This window comes from Podarcis bocagei, assembly GCF_964188305.1.
Source record: "Podarcis bocagei genome assembly, chromosome: 17".
NCBI classification, from domain to species: domain Eukaryota; kingdom Metazoa; phylum Chordata; class Lepidosauria; order Squamata; family Lacertidae; genus Podarcis; species Podarcis bocagei.
Window position 1 is genome coordinate 36,352,526 of NC_138143.1, and position 22,892 is coordinate 36,375,417.

Here is a 22,892-nt window from a genome sequence, read left to right on the forward strand (position 1 = left end):
AAGGAGACCTTTGCAAGTGTACCTTAATTGGTTATAAAAGCAATTAGGTCCACCTGCTCCTAGTGGAACTGCAACTCAGGGATCACTGCTGTTTTCTCACCATTCCTGAAGTTGTCACCTTGTTTCCTGGGGATATGACTTTGCTTTTAACAGCTGCATGACAGGCATTAAGTTCTTTAGTATTTATCTCCAGGTAGCTGGAAGGTACAACAGCTGAACTTCTGCCTGTCAAGCCACTGTTTACGGAACAAAAGTCCCGATAGAAAAAAAAAAGCTGGCAGCACTAGCTAAGGTTGCCTTAAGGCAGCAAAAAGCTGGCAGCACTAGCTAAGGTTGCCTTAAGGCAGCAAAAATTTTAGCTTGCCCTTATCCTGCATCACAGACAGTGGCGTAGCGTGGGGGGTGCAGGGGGGGCCGGCCGCACCGGGTGCAACATCTGGGGGTTAGGGTTAGGGGGTGCAAATCCACGGGTTAGGGGGCGCAAGTCCACGGGTTAGGGGGTGCAAATCCACGGGTTAGGGGGCACACATCCACGGGTTAGGGGGCGCAAATTACTTGCCTTGCCCCGGGTGCTGACAACCCACCCTACGCCACTGATCACAGATTAACTACCAAGCAGTGCCAATGGCAGGCTATTTTACACTCTAGTCAAGGCTAACAGCGTGCACCCCCACCCATGCTAACTTCAATTTTCAAAAGCAGGTGTGTTGTTAAAAAAAATAAAAAGCACAAAACTTGACATAAATTGCAAATATAAGTATAAGTATAAATTGCAAATAGGTAAGTAATACAAGAATCTTTATCTTTCTCAAATCCAAAAGAAAACATTTTAGCACACAAATCATATCAAATAATCCTGTTAATTGTGATGTTAAAATTTGTTGTTGTTGTTTAGTCGTTTAGTTGTGTCCGACTCTTCATGACCTCCCACCCTGCTCTGCCCCTGTCTCGTTCCACCCCCTTTTTGGGCCACTTCCAGGTCCACAGAGATGAGTGTCTGACGGTCACACCTCAATCGGATGCACGTAAAATAGTCGCTGCCTGTACATTTAAAAACACACACCAGGACTCAGACTCCATTGATTCTAGACTAAAATGTGTGTATGCAGAATCAAGTGTCTGGAGTGAGAAGCAACTGCTGTCCTTTTCAGCTGTGCCCCATATTGCAACCTGTTTATTTTGTTCCATAGAATTCAATGGGGGCCACTGAGTCCCAGGCATGGGCATAGCCAGGATTTTTGTGGGGGGGGGGCAGACTTTTGTTAGGGAGGGCAGAACCTCAGTTAGTTAAGTATTTTTATTGATTTAGGGGGGCACCTGCCCCCTGCCCCCTTGGCTAGGCCCATGGTCCCAAGCCAGCCCCTCTCCCCATAGCTTTTCCCTCAGCCCTTTTTCACCACAGTGGTCACTCGAGAGTGTGATGGGTTAATAAATGCCAAGAAATGATGCGCATGCCTCCCCAATCCAACATCTTCAGCTGCAATCCTAAAAACATGAAGGTGTAAAGCCCATAGAATATACCAGGACTAATTTCTGAGTAAACACACATCTGTTTGTGGGTTTATTCAAGTGTGGGTCAAGATGAAATGATGAGAGAGTCGCCTTAATAGTAAGATGATGAAAGGAACAGTGTGAAGCACACTTATTTATTTCCAGAATGTATGAATGTGGGAAGAAAATACTAATTCCTCACCAAAGCCCTGCAACCATTGCATGCTGAAAATGAAGACATTTACACCCACTGTATTAATGCTGCAAGGGACTTTTTTATGTGTCATTATGACCAACAGGTGGTGGAGGGAGCGAGGCGCATTCCAGTGAGTGAGCCTGTCCCTGGCTATGCTACTGGTGTTGGCCCTCTCACTGGTCAAAGCTGAAGGAGTTAAGGGGCAGAGGGATTAGGAAAGAGACCCAGCTGGGGAAGAGGAAACAGGTTTGTAAACACAACTGAAACCACTTTAGGTTAGATTTTTTAAGTAAACAAAGGGATTTTACTCTACTGAAACATTACTGTTTACAACTTCAAAAAGAGGTACAAGTTATTTCCACCTGTGAGCTGATATATATGTACTAATTAGGTATCTGTCTAAAAAGTGTTAGGAGAGGCAATAATTTTGAAATCAAACGGAAACAGAAAGAAACTAGAAGACCAAAGTAGAATTAATCCTAATCAAAGAGGGACAGTCAATTGTGGACAAAAGATGGACTTCGAGAAAGTCCCCAAAAGAAAGCTTAGCCAAGCAAAATCTAAACTGAAAACTCAGAAAAATACAAAGATGAAGATTTTTAGGATAATCACCAAAACAAAAAACACCGCATGACAACTAGAGAAGCCAAGAGAAAATGAAGGAATATGAGGGGGATAAATCAAGTTTTGCTTACTTTTCAAACAAACCAATCTTTGGATGTAAAAAGGAGCACCTGAAAGCACATAGATGGGTATGAAGTTTGCTTCAAGCACAGTGAAAAGTCTGGTCTCGGCTAAGATAGCCAGCTCAGGGGGTCCATTTTTCCCCACGCTTTGCTGACCCTTTAGCTTGACCGTTTCTCTCTTGTTCCATGTGTGACCTTCGATCTGAGTTTTGGCCTGAGATGGAGAGAATCAGAGGGAGACGATCACTCTCGGTTCTGTTATCAATACTAAAGTTTTTGATTGATTTAAAGGTCTTCCTGTTTGTGAGACAATAGTCTACTGTGCTGGCTCCATTAATATTTATAAATGTAAACACTCCTTCACTGCCCAAAGGAAACTCCCCATTTATAATCGTAAGGTAAAGACTTACTGTATCTGTAAAGAGGCCAGGCAAAAGCCAGCGTAGTTGGTTATGCAGTCTTTGGAGGACCTGTGGGGGGGGGGGAGCGTAAGGAGGAAGGACTATTTTCCTTGAGTTCTGTTAGCATATGGAATTTAGCTTCCAGGCAGTCATCGTTGGGACCTATCCTGCCATTCAGGTCTCCCATTATATAGAGTGGCGCATCAGGGCACTAATTTGGAGTATAATTTTTTTTGGAAATTGCCCAATGTACTCTCAATCTGTACTTGCAGTTTGTATGACGGGATATAAGCTGAAACAAGAATGATACTTTGGGGCCCAGAATGCAAGATGATCCCCACTGCCAAGTGCTTTGAATCTTTAAACTCAATAACCTGTGTTGTCAAGGAAGTGGATACCAGTGTTACAAGACCCTTCCTTGGACGTCCTTTCTCATACAGTTTTGTGGCCTTAATTTCATGGGCAAAGTAACCCTCCAGGACCATATTGAAAGTTGCCCAGGTTTCCTGCAACATTATCACATCGAAACGCGTTATATACTCACGAAATGACTCATCCCCTACTTTCTTGGCCCAACCCGCTATGTTCCATAAGATAATATTTAGGCTGCTCTCGTTGCCGGCGATTTGGCTTCATTGTGGAGGGCAGATTGTAGTCAGCTCTTCCTCTGTCTCAGTTATAACACAACCATTCTTGAGGTGTTTGACGTGCTGTTCTTTCTGGGGTTGTTTGACAGACTTGTCCAGATTGCCAGCCATTAGCAGTAGTGTTCAGTTGTTTGTGGCTTTCAGGGGATCGGAGTCCAAAGTACCGTATTTTTCGCTCCATAAGACGCACCAGACCACAAGACGCACCTAGTTTTTGGAGGAGGAAAACAAGAAAAAAAAAATTCTGAATCTCAGAAGCCAGAACAGCAAGAGGGATCGCTGCGCAGTGAAAGCAGCAATCGCTCTTGCTGTTCTGGCTTCTGGGATAGCTGCGCAGCCTGCATTTGCTCCATAAGAGGCACACACATTTCCCCTTACTTTTTAGGAGGGAAAAAGTGAGTCTTATAGAGCAAAAAATACGGTAATTAAGTCTGTCTCTGGCAGTCTTGGTGTAATGCTTTCCTCGGGTGGGGCAACGCCTGGCAATGGATGATCTGTTTTCTGTGAAGATGGTGAGTGGTGGATTTCGAGATCTACCAAAGTCCTGGTAGAAGAACTGATTTTTGACACAGGTGAGTTGGGCAAGCATTCTTTGTGTGCTTGGCCATTAAACTCAGAAGGTTTTCTGTCCTGGGGGATGTTTTGGCCAAATTCTCTACCCGGAACCTGCCTTAGTGGCACTGGGGTTTGTGCCTTAAACCTTTGGCAAATGCCCGCTGATGATGAGGGCTTGGATTGATCCAACTGCACAGAAGATTCGGCAGTAAAGGCTTTAATTCTGTGTCTTTAAAAACATGCCTCAAGATAATTTTATAATAATCCTGTAGGCAGGTCTTGTATTTCAGAAGTAGTTTTGGAATAAATGAATCAGAGAATGATAATAAAAGCCTAAAATGCTGAGAGTCCGATGAAAGCAGGTTTACCATGGTAAGATTGTCGCGCTGGATGTTTAGCAACAGTTTGAAATTTCGCTTTGCACTTGCGACTGAATCCCAGAAAGGGAGCAGACCATTAAAAGGGTAAACATTGAGAACTACTTGAGAGCTTTGCAGGATTAGTTTGCTGTTTTCATGTTTGTTATTCTTTCTGTAAGAGGTTTTACGGGTTCTGGCACAAGAACAGCTACACCCCTGAGTTTGAAGATCTTGTTAAGAGCCAGACTCTTGGGTGGCAATAGGACTGTTCCGGGTTGCCAACAGCGCCAACTCAGCCAAGAGGGACACTACCTTTTCTAATTTGAGGTTAATTTCCTCTACCGTTCTTGCTGTTAACAAACAGTGGTCCGCAAGTGCAGAACTTCAGCATAAGGTGGTACACCCTCAGCTGTTTTTGTTTGTTTGTTTTAAATCTCATTTTCTGTAAGATTGGTGGAAGGTGACTGGGGACAAACTAGTGATTCTAGGTGTCTCTGTTCTGCCCCTCTAGATTAACGGCTCATCCACCTTCAAATAAAATGGCGGACAAAATGGTATTCCATGACTGAAGGACATTTAGGTGAGTATCCCTTGGTTGGCCAGGGAGAAAATCTCTATTGTGTTCTGTCTGCAACTCATTGTGCTAAGATTCTTTCAGGTTGGGGTGACATCAGAGTCGTCAGAAGAGGCCCTATTCTGTGTCACCACAATGAGGCTCGCCTGCAGGTAGGAGAAGACCTCTTCTTTTGTTCCAGCTCCTCTTTCCTTCAGGCTTCCCAGAGTTCACTGTTCTTGAAGTGAGAGTCACCAGCTTTAGGACAGTGCTGCTTTAGGTAAGTTCACATTCCACCACTCAGTCGTCTGTTTTCAAAACAATGTCTTTGGTATTGCTCTCTCCTTTTCCTCATTTTCTTTTCTGCTGGTCTCTCCACAGGTCTCTCCAAAGAGCTCTTCTTAACCTCTTAAGGTTCTCTCAGGTTTTGCTTTTCCCCTTGTTGCATTGCTCAAAAAAAAAAACAAAAAAAAACCCACTGGTGATCGGCTCTCCTGGTTCCCAGGACGGGGTTCAAATCCCTGCGGTGTCCATGTTTACTTCTAATGCAACTGCTAACTCTCTCTATTCCTCTCTATCTCTCTATGTCTCTCTCTCCCTCTCTATTTCTCTATCCCTCTCTATGTCTCTCTGTCTCACTATCCCTCTCTATCTCTCTATCTCTCTCTATCCCTCTCTATCTCTCTCTGTCTCTCTCTCCCTCTCTATCCCACACTGCCCAAATAACGATCCAGACATGTATCTATGCTTCTTGTGCATGCAGGCTTTTCACAGCATTGCTGGAATCAAAATGCCAGCCACTATCCTCCCCCCACCCCCAGCCATTTAATCCAGATTTACATTTTGGGTGGGAAACCCGAAAAGTTACCGAAAAATGTGTCACCTGCCAATGATCAGTTTGCAATATTCAGCCCCCATCTGGGAGAACCCAGAGACCAAGAGGTAGCAGAATCAGGTGCCTGCTTAGTGTCAACGTGCTCAGAATTAACACAGGGCAGTCTGCATTGGCATTAGGATGTGGTTTAGGCATGTGGCTGTGAGAAAGTGTTTGCTTAGGAAGTGGCAACCACCTATTCAGTTAGAAAGGTGGGGCTGCAAAGGATTTCAGAGAAGAAAGAAGATATGATCTTCTGTTAGCCGAGGCTTAGCCACAACTATTCATGCACTTAGTTCACTCCCTGTGCTGTTATTTAGCTTAGGGGTTATCCCCACTGTCGTCCCCCCCCAGCGCTAAAACCCGCTTTTCAGCAATAACACAAAAAACATTTCTAAATCAATTGCATGCCACTGTGCTGTGTAACGTGCACTTGTAATTTCAAGGTTTTGGGGTTATCCCATTCCCCCCTGTCTATTAACTCCTCCTCTGTGTCACTTCCATCCTCCACCAGGCCCCTGCATGCTAGATGCAAGGTAGCAAGTTTTTTTATATATAATTTTCAAATTTATACATTTTATTAATTATACAGACATTTTGACATTTCAGAGTTTTACTTCCTTCCCCCTCTTTCTGCAGTTCCTTAAATTAATTTTTAAAATATCTTCTGCATATCCAAATTCACTTAATTTGCTCAATTCATTATCTACTTGAAATCTAGGTAAAGGTAAAGGACCCCTGGACGGTTAAATCCAGTCAAAAGTGACTATGGGGTTGCACCGCACATCTCACTTTCAGGCAGAGGGAGCCGGCGTTTGTCCACAGACAGCTTTCCGGGTCATGTGGCCAGCATGGCTAAACCGCTTCTGGCGCAACGGGACACCGTGACAGAAACCAGAGCTCACGGAAATGCTTTTTACCTTCCTACCACAGCGGTACCTATTTATCTACTTGCACTGGTGTGCTTTCGAACTGCTAGGTTGGCAGGAGCCAGGACAGAGCAATGGGAGCTTACCCCGTTGTGGGGATTCGAACCGCCAACCTTCTGATTGGCCAAGCCCAAGAGGCTCAGTAGTTTAGACCACAGCGCCACCTGCGTCTTAAATATATACTCTTATGAAACTGCAGGTTATTACAATAATCCTGCCAATGTTTTTATCTGTTTGCAATTTATCGGTAATTATTCAATAAACCATTTCCATTCTTTTATAATAAATTTGTTATCTTGATTTCTTATTCTTCTGGTAAGTTTTGCCATTCCTGCATATTCCATAAGTTTTTGTATCCATTCTCCCTTTGCTTCTTTCCACTTTGGGGCAAGTAGCATTCTTGCTGCTGTAGTCGCATACATAAATAAATTTCTTTACCATTTAGGTAGTTCTGTACCTATAATTCCCAAAAGAAAAGCTTCTGGGTCCCGTCCCCCAAGGTTATTTTAAACATCCTTTTCAATTCATTATGTATCATTTCCCAGTAATCTTTACCCTTACTACATATGCAAGGTAGCAAGTGGTGCAGGCAGGAAGGAACACACTTACCTGAGAGGAAGTCCCTTTGACCTGCTTCTGAGTAGGCCGAGTTGTTGGGTGTGTTAGTCAGTCAGGACCACAGGGTATATTTTCCTTTACTCACCTGAGAGGGGAGGAATGTTGTAAGAGAATGACAAACCCACCAGAAAAGTCACACAATGTGCTATTGTCCCTTCTGAGACCGGTTGTCACAATCTGGCAAAAGCTTCACCACTAGAAAGCAAATGACACAGATCCACTGCTTCCCCAGAAGTGCCTCTCCCTCCTCCTTTAGAGCAGCAATGGACTAAGAGCGCATCACCTGCATGGGTTATAGAGCTGATAGCAGGATTGATGATCTCTGAATCGTATTGTTAGCTAGACATGGAAATGAAGTCCAGTCCAAATAGCAGCAGACTTACAACACCCCCAAAATATAGGGAAGAGGGAAGAAAGCAGAGACCAGGTGTTTTCCTTATTTCTTCTGGAAAGAGGGAGTGGGTTTTATGAAGGGTCCATGGGCGAGTTTTTTTAGATGAGCAACACGACTGTTGATCTGAAATACAATGGAATGCAAGAACAGCAAACAACTCCCATAGGTATGGAACAACGCACAAAACAGATTTGGAAAATGTGGCTTTTGGGGAGCGGCGCCGAAGAGCCCAGAGCAAGAACTTTGAGCCAAGGATGGTCCTGAATCAAGTTCCTTCGAAAGGGTAATAGTGCCCCCTGGTGAACTGTGCTTGCCTCAACTGAGCATAGAATGTTTTGGTTCACTTCTCCTGTAGGAGAGCCAGTACGGCTTCAGAAAAATTGCCTCTATTCTTTGTAGAGGAGAGAGATACGTGTAATAATAAGATAGATCACGCGAGTAACTCCACTCTTTCAAGATCAGCAGGAGAGCCTCTAGTAATATATGCATTTTCATGCACAATTCACCATATTATTTGCATTTTTTTTGTACACATTACTTGGCTGGAGAATTTGGGGAAAAATGTGCACAGTAAAAGAAATTCACACAAAAATACTGATCATTTTTTCAAGATGACTTTTTTGGAGAGAGAAAAAAACAATTTGCAAACTGATGTGGAAATGTGGAGAACTTGAAGAATAGGAAAATGAGAGAGTGAGAGAAACAGAAATTGACAGATTTGCCCACCGCTAGTAGTGGTCTTATGGGACGCAGGTGGCGCTGTGGGTAAAAGCCTCAGCGCCTAGGGCTTGCCGATCGAAAGGTTGGCGGTTTGAATCCCCATGGCAGGGTGGGCTCCCGTTGCTTGGCCCCAGCGCCTGCCAACCTAGCAGTTCAAAAGCACCCCCGGGTGCAAGTAGATAAATAGGGACCGCTTACTGGCGGGAAGGTAAATGGTGTTTCTGTGTGCTGTGCTGGCTCGCCAGATGCGGCTTTGTCACGCTGGCCACATGACCTGGAAGTGTCTCCGGACAGCGCTGGCCCCCGGCCTCTTGATTGAGATGGGCGCACAACCCTAGAGTCTGTCAAGACTGGCCCGTACGGGCAGGGGTACCTTTACCTTTACCTTTAGTAGTGGTCTTATAGGAAAATCTACAACTGCCGAGTGGTATGTGATTATAATTCATGCTCAAAGCATGCGCGGCTACAATGCACCTATGCCTTTTCTGCATGTGTGCATAATCCTTTCTTGGTGAGTGTCAAATCCCACGGCCTTTAGAAATCGACGCAGAGTGGAAGGAGCTCCTCAGGACTGGGATTTGGAGGAAAGGGGGTTCTTGGGAGAGTTGAGAACTCGTAATTCCTTTGTGTCTCTTGTGGCTGCCTCTCATTACAGTGAGGAACCTAGACAGAAGACATCCAAACTGCTTTAATAATTTTGTGCATTTGGGACACAAATATTTCACATCCATGTTGACTCCATTAAGGTCCATGTTAGGAATGCCATACTGGATATTTCTGGCTTCCCACTGTTGTAAACAAAAATTGCCCTTTTCCCTTATGGGGTATCCAAGAGCCCATATAGAGTCCCTACGTAGGTTCCCTATTGGTAGGAGAGAATAACAGAGGCCAACCAGAGAATATTGAGAAGCAAAGCAGCTAGTAAGCCTGATCTTTATTGATCTGTTGCAACAGGGTGCTCCCCTCACCCGCAGAAGGAAGACCCAGAAAAATGGTGTGCAAGGCCTTATAAAGATTTTTGAAATTGCCACCCTGTAGATCAAGACCACCCCCAGAAACATCATACATACATCACAGAAGGGCTGTAACCTAAGACCACCCCTCAGATACATCATACCTACATCACAAAAAAGGCGGTCTAAAACAGAACATTTGAATGTTGTTTCTCTCTTGTCGTTATTTATCTTCTGTCTGGCAGGTTACTTGATTGGATTGCCTGGGGAGCCTGGCCAGTCTTTTGTAGTGATAAATACTTAGTTCCTGGGCCGGGTCACAGGCTCACACCCTATTCAAACACAGACATACCCTTCAGACAGGATTTGTGAAGGAAAAGACAATGGGGAGGCTTTTCCAGTTTGACCTTGCAGAGAAAACATTTGCTCAGTTTTAGGAATCAAAATGGTTCCAGGTTGGTCTTCCTGTGCTGATCTATGTATGTGTTTGGTTGGTACACTTATGAATATTACCATATATCTAAGACGCGGGTGGCGCTGTGGGTAAAACCTCAGTGCCTAGGACTTGCTGATCGTAAGGTCGGTGGTTTGAATCCCCGCTGCGGGGTGAGCTCCCGTTGTTCGGTCCCAGCTCCTGCCCACCTAGCAGTTCGAAAGCACCTCTAAATGCAAGTAGATAAATAGGTACTGCTTTATAGCGGGAAGGTAAACAGCGTTTCCGTGTGCGGCACTGGTGCTGGCTCGCCAGTTGCAGCTTCGTCACGCTGGCCAAGTGACCTGGAAGTGTCTTCAGACGGCGCCGGCTCCCGGCCTCTTGAGCGAGATGAGCGCGCAACCCTAGAGTCGGTCACGACTGGCGGCAGGGGTACCTTTACCTTTACGACCATAAAATTCCTATCACACCACCCTTATTGCAACACCACAGGACTAGAACCATGTTCTAGAACTATTTCCTTTTTTCTAGAAGCATTGGTGAATACATGGAGCAGTGGAGTCTGCAGGAAGGGTCGTTGGCAGGGTGAGAGAAATGGGTATACTTGATCAGGGTCTGGGCTACATCCTTTTCTATTACCTAACACAGAACAACTTTTTGCATGACTTGAATGATTGAACTCCCCCGATGTTCTTTCTGAACTGCCTCTGGCTCCTTCTACCTGCCCATTTTGGATCTGACTTCCACTTTATAAACAAACAAACAAACAAACCCTGTTCTGCACTAAGTGCTAACATCACCCAGAGTTCTTCAAAAAGAAACTTGCTAATAGATTTTGCAAGGGCCACCTCTGCGATGTGGCTAGGATTTCACCTGGTAAGATCAGAAAATAGCTTTGGTATTCTCCCATGCCCCAGTTTGATACGGACTTTTCTTGTTTTGATTTGACTGAATTTCAGAGCAAGGCAAAATTCTTTGAGAAGGGAGAGAATCATAGCTGCCGCTAATGTTTCTCGTTCCCTGAAATTCCTGTTCTGGGGTGCTTCTTGGATTTCACAAATTCAAAACAGCTGCTTATTTTGCCACTTATTGGCACCTGCCATTCTAGTGGGGGCCACAGCTAAATACAGTGGTGCCTCGCAAGACGAAATTAATTCGTTCCGCAAGTTTTTTCTTCTTGCGAGTTTTTCGTCTTGCGAAGCACGGTTTCCCATAGGAATGCATTGAAAATCAATTAATGCGTTCCTATGGAAACCGCTTGCCAGGCTGGCGGTGCGGAGAAGGGCTTTTCTCCCCACCGCAAGCCTTCAGGACAGGTACGGGAACAGAGGGGAAGGGGCGCAGCGCTTCTCCTCTGTTCCCGGGGCTTGCGGTGGGAGGAGGGTTTTTCCTCCCCACCGCCAACATTCAGAACAGCATTCTGAATGTTGGCGGTGGGAAGGAAAACCCTCTTCCCACCGCAAGTCTTCAGGACAGCCTTCCGAAGGCTGGCGCGGGGAGAAGGGCTTTTCTCCCCACCGCCAGCCTTCGGAGGAGCCTTCCGAAGGCTAGCGCGGGGAGAAGGGCTTTCCGCCCCACTGCCAGCCTTCGGAGGAGCCTTCCAAAGGCTGGCGCGGGGAGAAGGGCTTTCCGCCCCACCGCCAGCCTTCGGAGGAGGTCCGAGGACAGTGGGGAAGAAGCGCTGCGCTTCCCCGCTGTCCCGGAGATTTCCCTATGGGCTTTCGTCTTGCGAAGGAAGCCCATAGGGAAATTCGTTTTGCGAAGCGCCTCCAAAACGGAAAACCCTTTCGTCTAGCGGGTTTTCCGTCTTGCGAGGCGTTCGTCTTGTGGGGCACCACTGTATATAACAGAAACCCTTTTGGAAGAGTGCGGTGGGTTGTTCCTTGAACAGCTCATTTTGTTTAAGAGGTGTAGGTAAGATAGGGTAAGATAATTTTTATTATGATCAAAGACCAGCTCGCATAACACAATAATGACAGTGTTCATAAAGGTAAAATATACAATTAGAGCAGATTGAAACAATAGCTTATGAGTTAAAATTGAGATATATACATACATCCATACAACTGAGTTTTGGGCTACCATAAAAATTGACCCTGAGGCACCCCAAAGGGTGACTTCAGCTTTTCCCTAGTAAGCTATTTTATTCTAGAGGATGATCTGTGCCTACAAATCTGGGCACAGAATCTGGCTACCAGCCAGGTTGTCTTGTGATCTTTGCCTAAGAGGAGAGAATTAAGTTTAGACTTGTCTGGAAGATCGGTGAGCCTCTTCAGCAAAGGGTCAATGGTGTCTCTACAAATCTCAGCATAAAAAGGACATCTAAAAAAATCTATGTTCGGGGCTTCCTATTTCCCCTAATGGGCAGGAAGAGGTGTAGGTATAAATACTGCTCCAAAGAAAGGGCAATGGTTGAATCAAGCTTGCTATAAAAAACAACACCAACCTCAGTGTGTTCTTCTATGCAATCCTATATTTAGGCAGAAATGAGAGGGGAAAGGTTGGATGAAAAACACACACACACCAAAGAATGTCTTGCAAAACCCAAGGTGCTTTATTCAGAACCAGACCCAAAGGTTTTAAAAAGGCGTCCGTGGGAAGAAAAGACCCAAAATTAAACAGTGCAGTTCTATGTATGTCCAATCAGAATTAAGCCCCATTGAGTTACATGGGCTTTACACAAGTAAACATTAGCAAAATGATTCCATGAAACCAAGTTGGAGAGAGTTTTAATGAACAGTTTCTCCTCCCAATACTGGGCCAAGTTCCCTTTCCCTGCTCTACAGCTCCAAAATGTATTTATACATTACATTCCCAGCTCCACTGGGCTCCTCCCTCAGCAGTTGTTTTGTCAACCTGCAGAGAGGGAGAGATGTGATTACAAGGCCTCTCCATCAGCTCTGATGAAAGACCAGCAACTTTTGACTTTTCCCCCATTCCAGCTGGTCATTACAAGAACTCTGCAACAAACTAGACAGTGCCAGAGTTTGGTTTTCTCCTCCTCCCTCTGAATCACTTTTCCTTTCATTTGTTTCTTAGAATGTATGTCTGAGGATAGGGACCGTCCTGTTATGGATAAATGTAAGCCATGCCAGGAGCCCGATTTTCAAGTAATGATATACATCAATAGCCTGATAACCATAACAATCCACCATAACCGTGCGAGATGTACACAGTTACCAGGAGCCACAGAGGCCACTGCAGTCAGGTTATATAAATGGGCTTTGTAAGAAAGAGTTCAGGAATGATGTTGTTTCTGCATATTTTTTGTAACTACTATTGGCTGAACCAGGCTTATTAATTGGGATGGGGAAGAGCCAAATATATGGAGGAAAAGCAGTAGTGTGGATGGCTTATAATCAATGTAGATCCCTGCCCCAGCCTATCATTTTCAAGGGCCACTATTCTACAGAGTCGGGAATGTTCAATCTCAATTTTAAAGGTTGACGGCATTTTACTGTATGGTTTCCATAATCAAGATCACATCCTCAGGCATAGCCGTGATCATATGAATGTGTCTCATAAGGAATTAAGACCACTGGTTAATCTAATTTATGCAGTCTACACTGACTGTCACCAGCACTTCCAAGGTTTTTCCTCATATCCGCTCTTAGATCTTTTAAATGGGAGATGCCATTAAAATAGGTTCACCACAAAGCAGATAAAGTTGTCTCGGGGGCTGCCACCTAGCGAGCTGATGAAAGGTGGTTACCTTTAGACTTAGCTCCTAGAAGGCAATTGTTCCAATAGAATAAGTTAAGATAAATTTATTTATACAGTTAACATTCTAGCATTCAACAGTGCAAAAAATCCGAAGCAAAACCACAAATGGTCACAGCTATGTTAACATTCTTATTGCTGATATTAATGAAGGTTTTGTTAAGCATTAATTTGCCTTTGAAATCTCCATACAATACTGGGTCATAATATCATGAATCCAGATATCTGTGTCCGGTTGTGATGTGTCAACTAAGTAGACGACAGCTTTGCGCTCCCATGGATTAGCCCCGTCGATAACTGCTTGCACCTGCGCTACCAAAGCTTTCTTCTCAACATGATTTCGGAAGACTACTGAGGCCTCCTCAGACCACTGCTTGCCCTCTGTTCCTAGAGGAAAGCAGCACAAAAGCAAGTTAACATGTAGCCACAGAACAGTGGCGTAAGTTGAAAGCTACTGGACCTGTCTAGGCAGCAAGCCATTTGAAAGCTCATGATCTGGAGAGTTTGAAAGCAGTCAATTACGGCTTTGCTGTCAGTCACAGATTTTCTATATAACTACGCCTCATCATTTTACTTAATCTGAGCCTACATTAGTAATAATATAATTATTAAAATAAACAACAACAACAACAACAACAACAACAACAACAACAACAACAAGAAGCTTGGCTGAACCAGCTACATGTCTCATAAGACGGTAACATAGCTATGACTTTTCAAAATGTCATACAGCAGACAGTCCTACTGAACATACATTTTAACGGAAGAGCAAAAATTGCTTCTTTGAGTGTTAAAACATTATTTATAGTGTACCAATTTGGGATTATTTCAAGGCAGATGGTGAAGTTTCATTAACTTCCCAGAACCAAATGTTATTTACTATACTCAGATTAGGGGTGTTGTAGTTTTAATTACATCCAGGACCATCATCTCAATCATCTACTAGGGCTGGGCAATATCTGGTTACAGGATTGCGATATCTCACCAGCTAAAAATTGTGATAGGTCACATTGTCTGCAACAAGGATGGAGCTATGTAGAGGCATTGGCTGACTTCACAGTTTCCCCCCGTTGTCATTTTTGCATAGCACACACCCTCCCACCATGATTTGAAATATACTGCCCGTTAAAAAAATTTGCAACCGGTATCACAATATGGACTTCAACTGGTTATGGATGATATTTCGCCCAGCCCTTACATACATCATGACTTGCGTTACATTATCAGGTCAAAAAAACCCATGAAACTAATATCAGGATATGGACTTCAAACCGGTTTTGGGCGATAGATCACCTACCTGCAAGCTGGGCTGTTATGGCCTGAAATGGCAATTTTCTGAAAATATCCTGCAGAGGCTTTACATTCTGGATGCCGACAAGCTCATGTTTACCATAGTCCAGTTCATAAATGGACACCAGGCCATTGGCCAACATTCCTCTTATTAGCACTCTGTGCCACCTAAGAAACAAAGGAGGCGTTTGGAGAGTGTACAGACACAAAGCATTTAAGATAAAGTGTCCAGTAACATGGACAGAAGTTTAAAAACTGCTAGTTTTACCGTGTTTTTATATTACATTGGAAGCCGTCCAGAGTGGCTGTGGCAACCCAGTCAGAAGGGCTGGTTATAAGTAATCAATTACTATTAATATAGTTAAGTGCCTTTTTTAAATCACACAAATCAAGAGTTGCTATGATACCCGTCACACGCAGAGGACAAACAGGAGCTTTCTGAGACAGAGGGGCCCTGATTTTAATTAAAAGCAGGGACAAAGTGTCACATGGGATCCTCGTATAAAGCCAGGTAACCCCACTATGATAGGGACAGGCCCCTCTCGCTCCATTCTGACGTCTGAACGGCTGCTTGCACCCCCTAGAATGCACCCTACAAGCATGTATTAATTTATTCCTGCCGTTTAAGAACCTCTTTTGTGGCTTCAGGAAGTCAAACCCCTTCAGTCTTGCTTTTCTCGCCCAGAAGGGAAGTATTTGCCCCACCTTGAGGAAGAGAGCTTCCTCTTCCCCACCAGGTATATGGCCAGGTTGGCTCAGCAAGTACCGTATTTTTTGCTCTATAAGACTCACTTTTTCCCTCCTAAAAAGTGAGGGTACTTTTCTTTCTGTTTCAGGGTTTTTGCTTAAGTTGGTGCTTTATTCGCCTTCCAGGTCCGCTACTGCCTGGCACTCTGAGCTGCTGTAGTTTCCTTCTCCCCACTGCACTGTTAAAAAACACCCCCCCCCCCGACACACAACTCCTGCAGAACTTCTGTCTGCTGGCAATGCCACTCTTCAAGGTCACAGCCAAGCCAACTGTTCTTCCCCCAGCTCACAATTCCCTTCCCCAAAATCTCCAATTTAGCAATGCTGCATGTTTTGGGGAAGGGAATTGAGAGCGAGAGAATGTCCCAATTATTGGGGTTTTTTTCTTCTTATTTTTATTATGTATTTTATACATACATACATACATACATACATACATATATATATATAATTTTATGTGGTAAACCGCCCTGAGATTACAGGTATAGGGCAGTTTACAAATCTTAATAACAACAACAGATTGTATATGGACAAATATAATGGTATTTGTAATGCATTTATAAAAAGATAGTATCTTATAAATAAATGTTACATGTATTAAAAGAATTTCACTTATATACCTTTGTATTAGACAAGTAGGTACAGAATTATAGCGTTTCCCCTTTCTTTTTGTATTTTAATACCCTTTTTATTCCTTTCTTATTTTTTCACTTTAATTTAACTGAAATTACAGAAGAAGTGTGTGTGTGTGTGTGTGTGTGTGTGTGTGTGTAGCCGTACCATGGTTTTTGAACAGAATGCATTCCGGGAGTCCGTTCGACTCCCAGAACCGTTCAAAAACCAAAGTGTGGCTTCTGATTGGCTGCAGGTCACTCTTGCAGCCAATGAGAAGCTGCGCCGGACTTTCGGCTTCCTAAAATCATTTGAAAACCGGAACACACACTTCTGGGTTTCGATCGTTTGGGAGCCAATTTGTTCGGGAGCCAAGGTGTCCAGCGTCCAAGGTACCACTGTATATATTCCTCAACATACCGATGTGTGTTTCCTTCCTTCCCCTTCCCTCTCCATACGTTATTGGTGAAAAGGTACACAGATATTTGTCCACAATGTTATGGCCCCCCAAGAGGAAATAACATGTAGGAGTCAGGAATTAGTAGGGGCAAAGATGCACCAAGGTCTTCAGCAGAGGGAAACTGATGCAGAAAGAGAGAGGAGGATGGAACTTGAACCAACAGAGCTAAATGCTATGGGCCAATATACCACTAGACTGCAAATGCTGAGGACAAGCAGTAGGGGAGAGGAAGGGATGCGAGCATCCCAGAGAGATTTGGTTAGCCACTGTTGAGACCAGCCTTTCTCAACCTTGGGTGTCAAGATGCCCTTGAGCTACAACTCCCATCATTCCTGGCCACTGGGCCCAAGAAAGGCTGGTCTAAACCGATGGGATTGGGTCCAATACACAAAGACGGCTCTGAGATCCTTAAGTACGCAGGGTTGCATCCAGGCCACTTCACTCGTGTGCCATTGATGAAAAGCTACTTACATGTTTTTCACTTTAGCAGCATAGAGTTTGTTTTTTTCAACAGCGGTAGTTCCCTCGTCCGCTTTGCCGTAGTATAAAAGCATCTCTTCCATCAGTACTTCCAGGTTGTGCATCTCTTGCCAAGGCTGGAGGACAAAGTAACCGGGATGGCAGGCCAAGGTGACGAACACATCCATCTGCTCCTGGGGTTTTGGCAACGGCAAAGGCGGAGGCGTAGTCAAGGCTGTCCCAGCACTGCTGCCCTCTGGAGCACGTGGAGCAAAACCCATCTTGGCACCTGAGCTTGCTGTCTCTGGTAAGTTCGTTTCCCCCTTTGCAGGGAGGGAGCTACCAGGAAAGGCACTCAAGAAGACGTCCTTCTGATGCTTCCACAAGTCTGCGTTAGTGATCCGCCTGTTAATACTATGGTCTGGGTCTGGAAAGCTCTTTGGCGTAAATAAATAGACGTGTGCAATCCTGTCATCCAGTTTAACCACCTTAAGAGTGGAGGAGGGAAGAAAGAAAGAGAAAGTACATTCCTACTAGCAAATTTACTCTTACTCAAAACAGTGGCAGGAAAATGTTAACGCATGAACTCTTGGCACCATTAGAAACGTCGCCAAGAGTAGGCCATCAAACGAGAAAGTACTACTACTAAACACACATCAAGTTTATGTCACTCTTCTTCTCTTTAAAATACTCAAAGCAACTTACAATAAAAAAATGGAGCTTAATATTATGTCTTAAGTGAACCTGTGGCCTTCCAGATATTGCTAGATCCGAGTTCCATCACTCCCAACCAGCATGCCCAATGGTCAAGGAAGACAAATGTTTGGGTTAGCCACCCTTGCATTACAGTAAATATAGTGCTCAGAACCCTCCCACCGCTCAGCTCTCCCAATGATTTGACAGTACTGGTATGGCATACAAATGTACATTGTTAGATAAATGCTATAACAGGGGTTCTAATATTGACCACAGTAAATTTAAAGTCTACTGAGACATCACTTTCCTGAAGGAGAGTCTCCACCCTCATCATTCAGCCAAGACACTGAGGTCCAACTCCAAAGGCCTTCGGGCGTTTCCCTCTCTGCGAGAAGTGAAGTTACAGGGAACCAGGCAGAAGGCTTTTTCAGTAGTCACACCCACCCTGTGGAATGCCCTCCCAGCAGATATCAAAGAGTTAAGCAACTATATAAAATTTCATACAGTGGTGCCTCGCAAGACGAACGCCTCGCAAAACGAAAAACTCGCAAGACGAAAGAGTTTTCCGTTTTTGAGTCGTTCCGCAAGACGAATTTCCCTATGGGCTTGCTTCGCAAGAAGAAAGCCCATAGGGAAATCTCCGGGGACCTCTTTTAAAATGCTGGCGGTCGGGAGCAAAGACTTTCGCCCACCGCCGGCCTTCAGAAGAGCCGGCGGGGGGCAAAAGTCTTTGCTCCCCCCCGCCTGCCTTTCCCGGGACAGCGGAGACTTCTCCGCTGTCCCGGGCAATCTTAAAATGCTGGCGGGCGGCAGCGAAACCCTTCGCTGCCGACCCCCAGCATTTTAAAAGCCCCCGGGGCAGCGGAGACTTCACTGCCGCCCGCCAGCATTTTAAAATCGCCCTGGGACAGCGGAGGCTTTTAAAATGCTGGCGGTCGGCAGCAAAGCGCTCCTGTCCCCGGAGCTTGCGGGGCGGGAGGTGGGGAGAAGGGCTTTTCTTCCCACCGCCAGCCTTCAGAACAGCCTTCTGAAGGCTGGCGGTGGGAAGAAAAGCCCTTGTCCCCCCCCCCCCAGCCTTCAGAAGAGGTCGGGGGACAGACTGTCCCCAGACCTGGTCTGAAAGCGGTTTCCATAGGAACGCATTGATTTTCAATGCATTCCTATGGGAAACCGTGCTTCGCAAAACGAAAAACTCGCAAGAAGAAAAAACTTGCGGAACGAATTAATTTCGTCTTGCGAGGCACCACTGTATATATCTGAAGGCAGCCCTGCTTCAGGAAGCTTTTAATGTTTGATTGTTTCCCTCTTTGCTTTGTTTTATTTGTATTTTTGTGGAAGCAACCCAGAGTGACTGGGACAACTCAGTCTGATGGGCGAGGTATAAATTACTATTATTATTATTATTATTAGTAGTAGTAGTGCCCCATTAAAATAGGCTGGAAAACAGAAAAAACACAGTCCAGTGAGCAGCAGAGTAAGATACCAGTTTTTACCCCAACACCAGATCCCTGGTTTATCAAATCATTTGCTCAGGGAAGCATTTTGAAGCCAATGCCTTTTCTCTTCTTAACATAACCTCAAGACAAAATGGAAAATTCCCTCTCATATCAACACCAAAATCAAGACCAATGAGGAACTCCCAAAGTACAGTCAAACCTTGGATCCCGAATGCCTCAGTTTTGGAACGATTTGGCTCCCGAACGCCAAAAACCCGGAAGTAAATGCTTCAGTTTTCGAAAGTTTTTCTGAAGCTGAATGTCTGACGCGGCTTCTGCTTGAGTGCAGTAAGCTCCTGCAACCAATCCTAAGCTGCGCCTCGCTTGCTAGACGTTTCGGAAGTCGAATGGGCTTCCAGAACGGATTACGTCCAACAACCAAGGTTTGACTGTACACAGCAAACAGTGTAGCGCTGCTTGTATTTGGTTCTTGCAGACTGTGATTACCTTCCCAGAGAGTTTGTGAAGATCATTCACTGACCAGGAAGTAATACACACTCATTCACTCGGATCTTAGTTTTATTCATTGGTAAGCACCGCCAGAGAGTAACTGAAGTAGCAAACCTCTGTCAACAGTAACATGGGCAGGAGTAGGAGGGAAAAGGAGCTCCGAGGAGGAGACAGGTCACTTGAGTGTTCAAAATGTGCTATATCTATTCTCAGAAAACCTTAAATAAATTCTGTGCAATTCAGTAGTATCCCCATATTGCAGGTGGGACAGGGTGAAGACTTAAAGAAGACCGGACATCTAGAGAGAATGTGGCAAGTGGCGAGATTTAATCCCAGGACTTTCTGGCCCAGAGCTCAGTCTTTACTACTGTTCTAAGCTTCCAAGTCAAAACTATACTTTCTAAGTTAGCTTTCATTACACCCGCCATGGTACTGAAGTCTAGGATGAGATGGAAGTGTGTTGCATGGCCACCACTTTAAAATAATAATACGGAGACAGGGAAAAAAAATCTGATCACTGTGAGCATGTTTCCTGAAAGATAAATTTCTTTTGACTGGTAGTTGTGAACCTCAGTGTTAGGGCTCCCCGACATCATGATGCCAACATCCTCAATTTGAAAACAGTATTACAAGGGTGTGAAGGAAAACACTCAGGTGCCCAGGAGGAAAGCACGTTCACAAAGAGAACAAAAGGTGTGCAAAAATTCTGGGGAAATTCTCAAATCAGCAAAAAGGAAGAAGCCAAGGACTGCACTGCTCCAACCTAAGCCTGCTGCTCTGCTTTTAACAGAGAAAAATATGGACTCGGGTAACCCTTAGAGAGCACATCTATGGTTAACACTCTGCTTCAAAAAATATATATATCTGCAGCAGAATCATATTGTAAATGTAATTGTTACATTATCACAATTCCTCCTGCTCTCATGAAGACCTGTGGGTTAGCTGTACATGACGATATCATATGGAGATATGGTGGCTACAAAAAGGAACTGTTCATCAATCAACGTCTTTCATTTATGACTGCGACAAGCAAAGCACATAAACTAAGAGTGGTACAGTTTGGCTTTGCAAGAGACATTCAAGAACATCCTTGAATTTTAAGCAACGAACGGGCGTATTCTTACCTTAATGCTGCAGTCAGGACAATTTAATACTGTGTCTCTCAGCCAAAGCACAGCATCTGGAGTCCACATGCCAATATTAAGAGGAAGGTCAGCCAAGCAGCATTTGGTTGCCTAAAACGATCATACAATATAATTACAATGATATTCAGGTTACACGGAAATGCACGTGGGTAACACGGATGATGTCTACACAGCAAGCTCCTGGGAACAGTAAGTGATTAACAAAAATTCATACCTGAGGTGGTATTGCAATGACTTCACGCAGAAACGTCGGGGGAATCTCTCTCAGCTCTACTACTTTTACAGATGCTACTGTTCCAGTATCCATAAACTGTACGTCAAGAGCCCGGCTACTATGAACACTGGTTATCTGCATCAAGGAAACGAAGCAAAATACGAGAATGGAGAAACCTATTTTAACACAGAGTGGAATACAGTGTTGTGCTAAGGTTATCCTTCAGTCAGTGGAAGCTTGCCAGGTAGAACCAACTCTCTTCTCTTCCCTGGCATACCCTTCTGAAGGTATACCCCCCAGAGCCAATTTTGGGGGAGTGCAGGCGGGAATCCCTGCTGAACTGAATCCAGCCTGTATGAAGTAACAGTGGCTGACCATTTTGTGTCTGAGGGTTGCATTCATCCTTGGCCAACCTTCCAGAGGCTGCATGCAAAGGTGTGGTCACCCAACACTGCCGCATGCACATTCTTGCATGCACACACACACACTACTTCCCCATCGCTTTACCAACAAAACCAGTGGGGTCTTGGGGGCCATAAAAATCTGTTTGGGTGGGCTGACTCAGGCCAGGTTAGCAGCCCTGGTCTAAAAGGAAATATGTGTTGCCCACTTTGAAAGCTCATTATGAAAGATCATGGTGGGAATGGTCCTTTAAGCAATTAGGCAGTCCAAGGATCATTATGCCGCCTAAGATTCACCAGACAATCTTGCACTGGTGCCAATTCCAGTGGGCCCTGGGTGCCTGGGCACCCACAAACCTTTCACTGTGGGTGCCCAGCCTTCACCTGCTGCCTGACTTCTGGCTCTCCAGCATTACCAGGGCCTCCCCCACAGGGCCTCTGTTGGGGTCCACTACAGGCACGGACGTGCTCCCCTCCCCTCCCCGCTGTCGTGGAAACACAGAAGTGGTGCCAAAGAGCAGCGGCAGCATGTGCATGCAACACGATGTCATGTGCACATGCCGCTGGGCACCCTGAGGCTGGGGCCTTAGTCAGCATCTCTGCAATTCTTTAGACAGCATAATGCATATTCAGATTGACTTTTAAAGCAGAGCTTTCTAAACTGTGCCGCGACACATTACTGTGTTGGCTGCAGTGTGTTATGCGAACATTGCCCATGCTCCTCTAGGGGCTGGAAAGGGGTAAATTTAACCTCGTTAGCTAATAAAACTGAATGACTGTATCGCAAAAGGATGCAAAACTGTGTTGTGAAATGTTGCAAGTCCAAAAAGTGCATCACCAACTTGAAAAGTTTGGAAAGCTCTGGGCTTAAAGCATCTTATTAGCACAGAACTCTTTCCCATTGAAAGATAGAAAGGTTCAAGCCAGTGGTCCACACCAAGGATAAGGAACCTGTGATCCTCCAGGTGAATCCAACTCTCCTCATTAGACATGTAGGCTGGGGCTGACACAGACTGCAATCCAATAACATCTTTTCAAAGTAAATAAATATGTCACAGTGTCGCATTTAGGTACGTATACAAGGCAATGAAACAAAACCAGGGCACAATACAAAAAAGTCCCCCATCTAGATGCTGGCACAGCTGAATCCAACAACATCTACTGCTTTGGCATTCACAGCCTGAACTATGCAAGTCCCACTTTGTGGGGAGCCCTATATACCGTATTTTTCACCCTAAAGGACGCACATTTCCCCCTCCAAAAATGAAGGGGAAATCTTGTGTGCGTCCTATGAGGCGAATGCAGGCTTTCGCTGAAGCTTGGAGAGCGAGAGGGGTCGGTGAGCACTGACCCCTCTTGCTCTCCAGGCTTCAGGAAGCTATCAGCAAGCCTG

The 22,892-nt window shown here is 44.9% G+C and overlaps 1 protein-coding gene across 4 annotated transcripts in view; it reads right to left on the reverse strand.

Annotated features, from left to right (window-relative positions):
• Positions 1–12,340: 12,340 nt before the first annotated feature.
• The window catches only part of TDRD7 (tudor domain containing 7), a 35,932-nt gene continuing 25,380 nt past the window's right edge, over positions 12,341–22,892 (reverse strand). For all 4 annotated transcript variants that reach the window (XM_081176217.1, XM_081176216.1, XM_081176218.1 and 1 more), the window contains 5 exons: positions 21,099–21,233; positions 20,864–20,974; positions 17,110–17,585; positions 14,827–14,987; positions 12,341–13,916 (listed from right to left, as the gene is read on the reverse strand). In XM_081176217.1, coding sequence (XP_081032343.1) covers positions 13,696–13,916; positions 14,827–14,987; positions 17,110–17,585; positions 20,864–20,974; positions 21,099–21,233 — 1,104 coding nt within the window. In that variant the 3' untranslated portion in view covers positions 12,341–13,695. The remainder of the gene's footprint in view (positions 13,917–14,826; positions 14,988–17,109; positions 17,586–20,863; positions 20,975–21,098; positions 21,234–22,892) is intronic.